Source organism: Pimephales promelas, chromosome 7 (assembly GCF_988280905.1).
Source record: "Pimephales promelas chromosome 7, fPimPro1.hap1.1, whole genome shotgun sequence".
In the NCBI taxonomy this organism is placed as follows: domain Eukaryota; kingdom Metazoa; phylum Chordata; class Actinopteri; order Cypriniformes; family Leuciscidae; genus Pimephales; species Pimephales promelas.
Window position 1 is genome coordinate 28783828 of NC_142775.1, and position 14854 is coordinate 28798681.

Genomic DNA, 14854 nt, shown 5'->3' on the forward strand with positions numbered 1-14854 from the left:
TGGTTACTGGGGTCATTTATTGAGATTATCAAGATTGTTTAGCTCATATTCCATCGAAGTGCTTGAAATTGGGTAAATTAGATCTAAAACTACAACTGTTCCTGTAACAAATTCACTCAGTCTTCAACAAGACAATTTAGACTTCAAACCCTCTAAGTTGAGCATTTTAAATGATAAGAAATGCATAATTATGCATATAACCTTTCAAATGTTTTGGGATAAGTAAGATTTTTTAAATGTTTTTGAAAGAAATCTTATATGCTCACCAAGTCTGCATTTATTTGATAAAAACAGTAAAACCAGTAATATTGTGAAATACTATTAGAATAATAAAAAAAAATTATAATATATTTTAAAATGTAATTTATTCATAGTGAAAAGTTGAATTTTCAGTATCATTAAGTCTTCATTGCCACGATCCTTCAGAAATCAGTCTAATATGTTGTTTTGCTGCTCATGAAACATTTATTATTATTATCAAATTTGAAAACAGTTGTGCTGCTTATTATCTTTGTAGAAACCATTATACATTTTTCAGGATTCCAAAAGAATCCAAAAATCTTTTGTAACATTATAAATTTACTGTCACTTTTGGATGATTTAATGTGTCTTTGCTGAATAAAAGTATTGCATTTCAAAAAAGAATGAAAAAAATCTTACTAAAGGGCTAGAACCCCTAATTTACAATAAAAACACTGAACATATCTGAAAAAGGCTTTTTGACATCTCTGTGTTCCATTAAAATACATGACAAGAGCAACTGAACCACACAAAAGACCAATCTATTGTGGAAGTGGAAACTGTACCTTAGGGTGACTGTATGTCACAAGCTACCGCTATGTGAAACCAAGACAGCTCTCTCCCACCCTATGTCCTCAACCACCCCAGACCTGCATGACATCAGCCAAGCCAATGAGAGGTTTGCCTCACCTCAAATCAGGGTCACAACCCAAATGTTCAGCATCTTGAAGAATACAATTCCTCAAGATGAGCTCAAACATTCAAGTCTAAGACATACTTCAGGAATTATTTGCAAAAAGTGCCCTTTTGTATGGTCCAAGCGATACATTTACAACATTAACAATTCAGAACATGTAAATTCACAGTTGAATTGACAATAGAGAGCGAGGCAGAGAAGGAGCAGTGTTTTGTACAGGATCCGATAAACAGCCTTGGCGCTCCGACACTAGGCTGACAGCAGTATGAATAAATGATGGAAGGTGCAGCTGATCAGAAATTAGCTAATGGAGATGGTGGACCCATGGGAAGGACACTTCCCAGACTTCCCCCATATCAGGCAATAGAGAGAGAGAGTGCTAATAGCATAGAGAGATTGTGACACTTAATGGTATTAACCTTACAACTGAGATGTTCAAATGATTAGCATAAAGCATAGCCTGGAGACGGTGATTAATGGTCATGGCAGGTTGTAATTTAAATGAATGAAACTTGGATGGATACTCATACATTAGCTATATTGTTTGGTTTCTCTTCAGAAACCAATATAATGGGAATGTGACACCCAATGTTTCTCTTAAAAACAAACAAACATTTAACTCCAAAAAAAATATTTTGGATGTATAAAAATACATCATCTGTGCAACACCATAAAACACAATTACAGACAAGGAGGAAATTGCAGGTGTGCTATCAAATTGATTATACTTTGAAAGGCATTATAAATGTTATAAACCAAGGCATTCTCATCCTTTAGCGCCATATAGAACGCTATATGACAAAACGGCGCTATACTACGCACATGGCACCCGTTATCGTTAATATAACAAACGCTGTGATGGTTAGGTTTAGGTGTGGGGTAGGGTAGGGTAGTCTCATATTACGCTAAAGGATTTATGACGCCTTGGGTTCGCGTGAATATTAACGATAAAGGGTGCCATGTGCGTAGTATAGCGTCGTTTTGTCATATAGCATTCTATGTGACGGTAAAAAGGATGAGAACGGGCTGTATAAACGCATAGCATATGGGCTGTGCGCATATGCTAAGCTTTCTCATCAAAACTGTAGTATTATTTGGGCTTAAGAGGTGACGTTTGGAAGCTGTAAGTTGGACAAATCATGTGCACAAACAACCTTTCCCACTGCTGTAAACCTTTAGCCAAGCCAAATACTGAAGTGAAGTGTATTCAAATAAAAAACAATCTAAAATAAATCATATTTTTTGATATACAGCTGTAGCCCTCAATAGTAGAAAGATCCCAACATGGGGTAGGACAGGGGAGGGATGCGGTTATTACTGATGTGGGAGCTCTTCTCAGTTGTGGCATTCAACAAAGACGCAACAGACGTTCAGTAAAATTGTCATTTTTATAAGTGATCAAACTGACAAAACACATAAGAAATGCTTCTCATGCAGCACCAAAACATCTCAATGATGAAATGAAGGAGATATGCGGTTCTGTCCACGGTTATTAGCATCTCCGAAGTCTTTGAACGGCCCATACTGCATCTTCATCTCACAAACTGTACAACAGCTGTTGTTGAGGTTTATTCTGAGTCAGATTACTGCCATCTTGCACTGATTCCTTCTAATGTGGAGAGCCAGCAAAACAATAAATGTTGACTAAATGTGCAAAGGCTTTACCTCAGTCTCATAAAATATATGACAGTACAATTGAATTTTGCCACCTGGATCGCTTTGCTATTCCAACATCCATTTTGCATCAGCAAATAAGAGCGATAGTGCCACACAGGTTGTGATCCCCACTGAGAACATAATGAGAAATGTATTTATCTGATGGAAGAGTTGGTTGGGGTTCTGAAGCCTTAGGCTAAATCTGCTTTGCCACATCCTGTAATGCCCAGAGCTATAGCTTGATCATCCAAAGCTGACAATAACCAATTTAAACTCCATTTACAGACAGAAATTATAGTTATTTCAACATAGTATGTTTCCCAGCAATATAGAAGGACTCAATTAGGGTTCTAAAGTATGGTTGGTGTTATGGGATGGCAGAATGCTTGAACTCATTTCTTTAACCCATGACTGTACACAACATCATGTCACAGATGTCCCTCCATGATGTCTTAATCACAGGGAAAACCTTGTCCTAAAATAGGAAACATGCCATCTGGGCTGGCTAAACAATTACATGCTGCGTTTTTTTTACTCTACAGCTCTTGGTTTCTAAGTAATTGAGGCTTATGTATATTACGATCCTGGCTGCTACTTAAGGAATATTTCACCTGAAAAGAAAATTCTGTTATATATCAATTACTCATCCACATGTCGTTCCAAACCCATAAGACTTTGGTTCATCTTCAGAACAAAAATTAATTGATTCCTGTCCCTTTACTTCTTCAAAATGTTCATAAAAACATTGTAAAAGTAGTTCACATGAATAGAGCATGTTTACTGAAGTCATCTAAAGAGATACAATTGATGAAAGGATTTAATTTAGTCTATATGATTACCATGTATAAACACTGATCAATGAACACAACGTACAGTAAATGTAAGCACAAACATGCTTGCTTAATCCATGAAAATCAAAGGGTTTTGTTCATGCATGTAAAAATTGCATTCGCATTTATAAGTCCTATATATACCAACAACATTAATTTTTCAAAACCATCTTCAACATATCAGCCATAGAGATGAGGATCCAGGTCAAGTTGCAGTTGGCGTGCTAGAATTGACATGCAGTATTATTCAACATATCTATTATGAATCAAATCATTGTGAGGTCATAGTAGGTTTGACATTAAGCTTAAATTGAAGGATGATAATGCATGTCAGCTGTGCAACAGCCTAATCTCCTTACAACTAAACCCCTCAAAACTTTTATTTATTAAAACGAGAAGAGTAAAATATCCAAGCAAACACTGTAAAATAAACAATAATTTTTTTAATGAAATGTTCTGTTCAATTAACCGCATACCTTTATTTTTAATATTCATTTAGCTGACGCTTTATCCAAAGCAACTTACAATTGCAATATATGTCAGAGGTCGCACGCCTCTGGAGCAACTAGGGAGACACTGGTGTCTCACAGTGGATTCGAACCCGGGTGTCTCACACCAGAGGCATGTGTCTAATCCACTGCACCATCACCACCCACAAAATATAGTTTGCTATCACATACCTAGTAGTTCCTCTGTTATTTGGCGTGTACCTGTGTGTCTAGCCCACAGTGAAAATTAGGCCTTCCACGGCCCCCTGTGAATCTCTCGGGGCTCTAGTCAGGGGTCTGTCCCTTGTGAACAGATTAGAGCACAAGAACTGATTGTGTTAATCAGAGCCTTTAAAGCCTGTCTGCTACACCCGTCTGCTCTCAGTGCCCCGAGCTACAGCTGCTGACAGGGGCACATAAATAATGCTGCACCGTCACCAGAAGGACAGGAAGGATGGGATGGTACAGATATTATGAAAAGGTGGGTCCATCTGACTAATTTATTGGCCCCGAGAGGGCGATAATTGTACAGATGCTCTATTATGCCAAAACATTCATGAATCTTTTTCATTGAAATGGTATTTTTCATTGAATTCTCAAGTCACTGGTCTTCCTCTAAAGGGTTGAACAAAATTATGTTGTTGTTTTTTTCATGAACAATCACAGGTCTAAACAGCGAAAAGTGATCTCACATGCTCAATAAAGGTGGAGAAAATCTGTTAAATATAGTTTGCAGTCAAAGATCCTCTGAAAATTAAAGCGTGACTACTTGGAGAACAAATGACAGTCTACAATCAGATCAGACCATAATGAAGTTAAGCCCCTGTGATCACATTTTGGAATTAGCATAATGACTATTTTCATTTGAAGGTGAAGAAGAGGGTGGCCAAATTTGAATCTGAATTAAACACATTATTGTAACAAAACAAACAAACAAAAAAAAAAGTAAACTTACAAACCAACACAAACACCATATCCACCAAAAAATCTCACAACCAGACAACCTTGACCAGACAGGCTGCCTGAATGGCATATTGGCACAAACTGGTATCTCCTTCCACACAATTTGCCCCTTAGGCAAAACAAAAGCTTTTCAATAGCACCGTTTGGTGTTGATGGCGAGGACCCATGGCTGCTGTATCTCAGCAGGGGGGGCTGTAGCGGTGGCAGATGGAGACACAACTGAATGCTGAGGTACAGTATTAAGAAATGAAGGGGGAAGGGGTGCAGTGCACACACCGGCCTCAGAGGAGATGATAGAGGAAGCGCAATTTACATGCGCCGCGCCCTTTAAAAGACAATGTAAAGTGCAGCTCAAGAGAATCCCGTACACTGCCGTAGCTTAAACAGCGTACTTAAAATAGCAACAATTTGATTAAAAAATTGCTCTAAACGTGCTTTTAGAAAAAAAAGTGTTATAGAAAATCGTGATTGCATTTTTTTTTTTTTACAAAACAGCGAATTACATTTCAAAATATACGTCTAAAATAAATGTATTACAGATCTTTCTAGTGCCTAATCACAACAAAAATAACAATATTGTATTCAGTAGGTCAACATTTCTGCCATGTTCCAAAGAAATAAACTCCGTTTATAGCACACCAAGAGGGATGTGTTCTTCCTGAGTCATGCTCAAGACTTTTAAGGTCATATACATTGTGGTTTCTACCAGTTTTCTAATTAAAAAAAAAAAAAAAAAGACGGAATGGTATTAGGGTACTTAAACTCCATAACTATCAAGCCAATAAACAACAGATTGGCCACACAAGACTAATTAAACCCACAAAGTGAACAAAGAGTAACTGAATTGGGGTGAATCCATCTGGGTTTGTGTCCAGATGCACACTGCAGCCCAATAATCATAAAAATAAAAATAAAAAAAAAAACGGATAGAGAATAAATCCTATCAACCCACATGCAAAACCTGTATATGACAGAAGCATTAATAAAGTCCTGAGAAAAAGCGATCTTTGCTAACGTCCAGACTGCATTGAAAGGGATTAATATGACCTTATGGGATTGCTGCTGTACTCATGTAGCCCCACTCCTGGTCAACACTGGATCAGCTAGCAATCCGGTTTGAACTGAAAGAACTCCTGAACGTGTGAGAAGACAATTCATAATACTTCATTCCAACCCGCAGCATGACGAAAGTGCCAACAGTCTGCCTCATGACTGATTAGTCATAATAAGAGATTATGACAATGCAACTAGGCCCCTGGGACCTTAGAACAGCCCTATTATTGACGATAAATAAAACTAGATTTTAACAAAGTTCTCAATATATGGATTCTTATTAAGAAGAGATGTACCCAAGTTCTGACTAACAAAATAGATATGGCAGGGAACAGGAACATCTATTTATTGTTTTGTTCTTCCTGTCTAGTACACCCAACAGAGTAAGGAGGAAAAGCTATGATTTCAGTCACCATCAACATGAGAAGTTGCCAAAGGAAGTTAAAGCCATACAGAGAAGAATAGTGCGAAATCCAAACCGGAGGAACCTTAAATCCAAGAGCTAAAAGGCATGGCTTGGAATCTCGGGTCAGGGTTACAGAGACTGAGATCCTCTGGACAGGAATGTATCTGGAATAGGAATCTGTTGCTGGATTCGAGACAGTGGTCCGAGAGACACTTTAAAAGCAGGAATTCCATTTTTAAAGCAGGTCAGCTGTTGTTCCAGGCGACATGATCACTTCATCGATCCTTTTTTTAGACCACTCTTCTGAAGTAAACGTTGTGGGTATTTTTATAATAGCTGACCCTGGACTGAGCCGGAAATGTATTTGAGGTTCTGTGATTAATTAATGGACGCATGTGCTGCTTGAGGAATAAGCTGAATTCCTCTGGTCAGTATCAAGCGAGAACATAAACATTCCTTCATGCTAAGGATGGACGTGAGTGCACGGGTAAATTACTTCGAACAATAATGATTGGGTGACTCAACTTCAAAATAATGAGACGATTCAAAATGGGGCCTCATTTTTGAGTTTAGTTATGGCTGTATCTTAGGGTCCAATTTGTGTCAACATTATGACAGTAAGACTTTCAGTGCATTAGAGGGTGTTCACACATGACACATATTTCAATTTTTAAAAAAAAAATTGTGAGAGAATTATTGAGGGTTTAGGTCTTTTAGTGGTGCGTCAAAAAATGGACATAGGCACAATAAAGGCAGAACTTCAAGTGTGATGTAAAACACATAGTAGAATGCCAACTTACACAATATATAAATTGGAGGGAAAATCAAAAATTAGTAACTGTAAAACAATATTGTTGGTTTAACTTAAAAAAATTAAGTAACCTGGTTGCCTTAAAATTTTAAGTTGATTGAACTGGAAAAAGTGAGTTAATACAATGAAGGAGATTGATTCAAAAACTTAAAATAATAAGTTATCTGAACTAAATAAATTATTTAAGTTGATTTGACAAAAGAAAAAATGTTGTGATAACAAATCATGAAAATATTTTTTTTACAGTGTAACAAGCGAATTGTTGACGACGGACCTATTTTTTGATCACCTATGAACTCGACACCCTAAACAGCAGAGTTTAGTGAACCAATTATGCAAAGTAAACTACCAAAACTTTATACTTCAGTTTTTGGGTAAATTAAAACTTTTGCTTTTGTTGTTTCTGTAAAAATATGTTAATGCATCACTTTTAACTGGCTTTCAAAGGCTTCTAACACACTAAATATACAGTTTCTTGGAAAACTCAGGGTTAACTCTTACTTTAAAGCAGTGATGAGTCTATCACAGGTGGGAATGTTGAGCGGAATGGGAATCACATGCTTCATAAATCTCTTCATGGGAGGATGAATCCACTAGTTTGTCTGGGAACAACCACACTTAGTCATTAGGATCAATAGGCATGGACAGGTAAGCTCCAGCAGAATGATCTAAATGACACACTCTGAGTATATTCAGTAGTGACTCAGCTGCTGGCAGAGGAAGGATGAGGGCTTGTCTGAGGGAGAACATAGCCTGGATGGGAAGCTCCTGGATTTGGCAACATTATTAAGCCTTGTCCAAAGTGTGGATTCAGATGGGAAGGGAGGCAATGCTTTGACATATCAGTGAAACAACAGTGGTAATGTTAGTTTAACCCTCAATTACACATCATACAAGCAAAATGAAGAATCTTTAAGTCAAAGTTTACAACAATCCATCCCGACTATCAGACATGTTTAAATAATTCCGAACCATACTTTTGATTCATGCTTCAATAATTTCATTAGTCTCAGCTTTATATTTGAATTCAAATGCTTTTAATGCTCCAGATTAATTAAAGCCACACTGACCGCTGTGTGGGGCAACAAATGGGAACTTCCTCCTGACAGTGGCCCATGTCTATAAATAATCTTGGAATGTTTGTGTTGTTACTTAAAGCCTTATCATTCAGGCTCTTAATCTTAGATGTGTCTCAGACCCTTCTGTCCTCCATCCACCCCAAACAGATGTTTAATTACTCTTCCCATTTAGACCTTATGTGGTCCTCCAAAGCTCTACTATGAAAGCCTGACTTTATGCTTCTTCATATCTCACAGTATGTGACTGTGTATATAGTGTTTTATGGGTAAGCCTGTTTAATCGGGTACAAATAAGTATTCTTTAAAGGATTAGCTCACTCAAGAATTAAAATTTCCAGATAATTTGCTCACCCCATCATTTTGAGGTGAACTAATCCTTTAATTAGACTCTTCAAAACCTTTAGACCACCAAAGTTAGGAAAGTTCAACAATTGCAGCACAGAAAAAATATAACTCTAACAAAAGAAATGTGTATTTCTTTTGTGTCTACTATTACAGCTCTGAACCATACATACTCTTTGGTGGTCTGAAATATTGGAAGTGGGGAGGGGGTTTACAAGGCCACCTGAATGCTATACATTAGTATCTAGTTAACTGCAGCAGTGGGTCAGTGCGTTGTGTGTGAGGTCTGAGCTTTCATTGCCAGTAGGTTTGTTCTCATGCTGACACAGAGACTGTACAGCAAAGCCGACAGAGGGAGGCATGACACGCATCCTGGGGGTGTCCATTGAGGCATTTATGATCATTTTACTCTGGATCAAGATGGTATTTTGTTCACTGCTGTTCTGCAAGCACTAGTGATCTTCAAAGACAGTGAAGTGGTGTTAAATAACCTTTGAACTTGAAATGAATGTGAGAGGAACTCCCCAGTTTTCCTCACCTGGAGGGACAGAGGGTCCTAGCAGAATTAACCCCTCATAATGAACCATGACAAGTGCATTTAGACTTTATAGACCATGCATGGTCTTATAGTTAATTAGACCTGATTTAGCAACAAAAAAAAGAAAAAAAAAAGAAAAAGAAAAGAACAGTGGACAAAATGAACAATATGAATTTAGTCTAGACAGGGAAACACAAAAATAGACATGCATAGCCGACATAGGCTATTATTCTGGTTTAAATATGTTAAAGACGGTAAAATATTAATGTATTAAACGCCTTTAGCAACAGTAAAACGATAACATGTCAATTGTGATCAAAACTTGGAACAAGCTCAGTAACATCCCTTTAAAGGCAGCACCATCACAAAGGAAACAGAGAGACTGTTCCAGTGAAGTGTTCAAGTTTTCCACCTACCTCAACAAAGAAGGTATCCATCTGTATTATGGTCCTGTCCGGTGTTTGGTGATCAGGGTACCACTGACTCCGTGCACTGTATAGATGCTCTGCATTCACGCGCTTAAGATAAAGCTGAAGTTCCCATCGTACAGTCCAGTCAGTAATTCCTCTGTTTAAGCTTAAAGTTTTCTTTAAAATCTCTTGGCAAACTCATTCAAAAACCACTTGGACGGGTATGTGTCTGTTGTGTGTATTAGAAGAAGCTCGTGTTTGTCCCAGCGGCGATCCTGCTCGTCTCGCGCAGCGTGCGCTTGTGTATCTTTGTGTAGAGAAAACACTGAGGAGGACACCGGCTCATTTGCGTATGACTGCCGGAGGCGGGGCTTATGAATAAGACTCCGCCCACTAGACACACCCGTGTGAGAGCATAACTGCATATAATGGCACAGCACTCTGTATGAAGAAATTCCTTGTAATGAAATTAAATGGTCTGGCCCTAAGGTGTTTTTTTTTTATCTCATAAATAACTGAAAAAACAAACTATTATATTGTGGTTTTCAAATTATGCTGTTCAGAGTTGTTATTGTTTTTGTTTTAGTTGTTTTTATATATCAATCTTATTGTGATGACAGAACAAAGGATATTATTCATTCGTGTTTTAACATTTTTAATGGCAGAACAGAAGTTTTGTAAATATCCTCACTCCTCAGAAATTGCTCAGACTAATTCTGCTCATTTCATGGAGAAAAATAAATAAATAAAAACCGTTTAAGGAGCCCATTACTCATTATATGATTTTTGGCATTTCATAGAGAGAGAGAGAGAGAGAGAGAGAGAGAGAGAGAGAGAGAGAGAGAGAGAGAGAATCCAGGGAATTCTGGAATGGCTTTGACCCACTTAGTGTCTGGATTGTCCTCTTAGTAAAGTCACCCATGATTCTGACTAAGTCCCTGCATATCGGTCATCACAAAAAAAAAAAAAGATTTATTAACAATTAATTTATTGTTAATCAACAGCACTATGAAATGTTATAGCTAGCACAACTCCCTCAAATTCTGGCAGTATCATTAACAAGAGCCACTATCTCAGCATGTTTGACCCTTACAATGGGGTTAATTATATTCTCCTATGAATCTCTGTTTGGAGCTCCTCTAAAGTCAAAGACTGAGAGAGGTCTGTCTGTATGGGTGTACAGCTGCTCTTGCTGTAGACACAGTGTTGTGACCTTTCTCATTTAGGTCAGCTTTTGATCAGTCTGAGTTGCAAGGACGGAGAAAGGCCTGGTAAACTAGTTTTAAATGGTATGGTGATCAGCAAAATTGTTAATTCGGCTGTAGCCTACTGACACTGCTGGATGAGAACTGAACTGAATGATGGCATCGCTTAACTGAACTCATTTCATATTTTGATGATCTTTCAGTTATTGAAAAGAACTGAATAAACACTGAACTGACTTCACAATTACACTTTTTTCTTTTATAGAGCTGCTTTAGAGCAGAATTGAACTTTGTTTGCATTATTTAATCATTATTTTCTGCTTATGCCTTCAAAGCTGCTTTAAAACAATCTGTATTGAATAAAGTGCTATATAAATAATAAAGGTGACTTGACAAACTGAACACATGGTGTATGCCAAAAAAAAAGTTTTGCTCTCGGACTTGGGACATGCAGGCATAAATGTTTTAAAATGACCTGTATCCCCAAACTACAAGTCGTTCAAAAGTTGTAAAATGTAAAAGTGCATCATGTACATCCTTAAAAAAAAAAAAAACAAAAAAAAAAAAAACGATGTCCTATAAACTTTAGGACTTAAACTTTAAGATTTAATATTAGATTTGCTTAGATAAGAATCAATAGTAATGGAGTTAAGTTCTTTGGGGAATAAAAATAATGTCCTCACCGAAATGTTTCGGTCTGTTCCATAGCTTTATATTCAAAGCACTCTGTCATAAAAGTGATCCACATTACTAGGGAGGACATTAATCTTTAGTTAAGTGGCATGTGAAAGATGTAGAAGCCTAAAAGATGCCGTTTTAGTGGTATTGCTCAGATTCAATTGTGCGTTTTAAGAGCAAAGTGTATACAATTTATATAGCAAGCCTAATAACATTTCTTGTAAACAAGTGTGACAACCGTTTCATGTACTTATAAATTTAAAGGATAAATTTTCAAAGGCTTCTAAAGAATGTTCCAAAGATTGCCAGAGAGGAAGTAGTCCCTGCTTCTGATCAAAGTTGATATAGAATATTTAGCTCCGTCTGTGATGCTAGACCTGCCTTCATAAGCATTTACAGAGATGCTGCTTTACAATCATAAGAGCTGCATACCAGAGTTAACTCTCACAATGAACATCTATATAGTAAATTGGGTAACACTTTACAATAAGGTTCATTAGTTAACATTAGTTAATGTATTTACTAACATGCACTAACCATGAGCAATACATTACTGCATTTGTGCATCTTTGTTAATGTTAGTTCATGAAAATACAGCTGTTCATCATTTGTTCATGTTAGTTCACGGTGCATTAATTAATGTTTGCAAGATTTTAATCAAGTATTAGTAAATGTTGAAAATAACATTAACAAAGATTAACAAATGCTGTATATGTGCTATTCATTATTAGTTCATATTAACTAATTTAGTTAACTAATATTAACTAACGAACCTTATTGTAAAGTGTTACCGTAAATTGTGTATTTTTCAGAACAGATCACCCATTGTCAAGTAAACTAAAGAGAAAACAATCTGTTCCCTGCAGTCCAGAGCTGTTTTTGATTATTCTCTTGTATTTCTGAGCCTGGTTTAACCTAACTGGTTCTTATGCTTTAATCCGATAGTGGACGACCCATGTCATACTGATTAACTGCATGTAATGAAGCTCATTACCTAGCCTCATGCCTAGCTCTATTCAGACAATTAGACTTTATTCTGTGCAGATTTCAAATCAATCTTGCATCAATCCAAAAACAGTACTATAAACAGCCTTCGACTTTGTGTTTGCTTAAGGCTGAGGCATGTGTCTGGTATGAGAATGCCATCAGGTGCCGATGACAGATCCCAGCAGAAGGAGATCTGTTAAAAGACAATTTTGTGATATGTTGCTGATCAGATCAGTGTGATTCTGTTACTGAACAATATTGCTTTATGTTATAATTTACTCCGGGAAATAGTGTATAATGACTGCTCTTTCTATATTTAGTAGCCTCTATATGTCAGATGACAAATTATTCTTCAAGAAAAAGTGATGATCAGTTTCTACTGAAGTGGGTTATTATACACAGTCAAGAGCCCTGTACATTGTCTGCTTGGATGGGTGAGTGGTGTGTTAAAGTGGTGCACCAACCCCCACTCATTTAAGCAAAAACAAAAGAAAGTGTATTTAGTCTCACATCATTTTAAACATTTTAACCTAGTTCAACTGTGTGGTGTGCTTATTGGGATGCAGCATCAAAATTGCAGGTTACCAAATAGATGAAGTCTTGTGCAATACCTGAGGTCAGACAAAGAGCTCAGACAAAGGCAGGCAGTAGGGTGGCTGCCACTGGCTAATCAGAGCGGCCCATGAGGAAATGGGGGAGGGGAACAGACTGTGACATTCTGGCAGAGTTTTTCTCTTCAATAACCATCCTCAATGTGATACATTACATGCAGAATTTTCTTCATTTCAAACCTAGCTGTCAGACTAGCGTGTTTAAGTGATGGTGTTTGTCAATACATTCTGTGATTTCCCAAAAAATGTGAAAATGATAACCTGATTTTTGAGCCAAGTGGAATTTGAGTATAGAGTATATAATGTCTTTGATTATAAGTAATTAGTAACGAGTCCAAACGATCAAATCAACATACAGTAAATATAATCAACAATTATGTCATTGTGTGTCACTCCAATGGAAATTTACTGTTTCATTCTGTTTTCAGAAATTATTAGATTAATCTTGATTTATTTTACTGTTGTCACAGAGCGGTTGCAGCAAAAATGAGTTGAGGCAGGATCTAGATGCAGCAGTGAACTTTAATTAACAATAAATCAAAGTAACAAACACTCAGGATAACAGAATTATATAAAATGCTGTGTCGAGAAACGTCCGCTAACCAAAGACATATATATAATACTGATAAATATAATACTGATAGACATAAGAACAGACAAGTAAATGAACGGAGTATAATGTACACAGATTAAAGGAGTAGTTCATTTAAAAAAAAACAAAAAAACTTTTGGTGATAATTTACTCACTCAAATTGTCAAGATGTCCACGTCTTTCTTTCTTCAGTTGGAAAGAAATTAAGGTTTTTGATGAAAACTTTTCAGGATTTTCTCCATATAATGGACTTCAATGCAAACCAAACGGTTCAAGTTCCAAATGAGAGTTTCAGTGCAGCTTCAAAGGGCTTTAAATGACACCAGATGATGAATAAGGGTCTTATGACTCGAAAAAAAGAGTTGTTCATTTTGATGAACGAGTTTGAACAGGAGAGTCATGAAAGCTTATCACAGAAAAGAGCAAGGCGAGCATTTGTGCTTATAAAACTTAAACTTTTTTATTTATTTTTGAAATGACCACTCGTTTTGCTAGATAAGTGCCTTATTCATCGTCTAGAGTCATTTAACCCTTTAAGACCGACGGGAGCGTCGGCGATCATTTCTGTATCTGTGACAATTGTATAGACAGACCTAACTTAATTTGTTTTTACATCTAATGTTGTTCTAATAGTGGGTAGTATATATATATATATATATATATATATATATATATATACAAAGTATATATGTGTGTGTGTGTGTGTGTGTGTGTGTGTGTGTGTGTGTGTGTGTGTGTGTGTGTGTGTGTGTTGTTAATAAATGTATTCCAGATAATATTTTCTTAATTTGGTTCCGCACAATGTCAAAAAAGAAAAAAAATGCATTTATAATATGAATCTTTATATTTTTCTCACATAGTGGGTCAATTGGTCTTGACTACTTATACATTCAAATATACATATTTTAGTAAGGTCATCATATCTGGTCTGGGCATCAGAAAGTTTGAAAACTCCTGACCTAGGGCACAAAATAAGCCAGTACCGGGATGCCTTCCAAAAAAAGGTGCATGATGCTCCTGATCTAGCATACCATCTCTGTGGGAAAAACAGAACAAAGCTGCAACCTGTTGAGCTGTCAGAAGACCCACTACAGGACCTGAATAGCCCTTCTGTGTGTCAGCAGACAACAGAGTAACTCTTCCCTCCTTCTCTCTCTCTCTGACACACACACACACACACAGAGGGAGAGAGAGAGAATTAGTGCACAGAATATACTCCAGACATTTAAAGATAGAAACTGTGTATAATTCATAACAATAGTTCTCTC

At 36.8% G+C, this 14854-nt stretch overlaps 1 protein-coding gene across 1 annotated transcript in view; it reads right to left on the reverse strand.

Annotated features, from left to right (window-relative positions):
- myo10l3 (myosin X, like 3) overlaps positions 1-9823 on the reverse strand; it is a 70952-nt gene extending 61129 nt beyond the window's left edge. The window contains exon 1 of the mRNA XM_039683284.2: positions 9520-9823. Within this exon, the coding sequence (XP_039539218.2) occupies positions 9520-9540 (21 nt within the window). The 5' untranslated portion in view covers positions 9541-9823. The remainder of the gene's footprint in view (positions 1-9519) is intronic.
- Positions 9824-14854: the final 5031 nt, after the last annotated feature.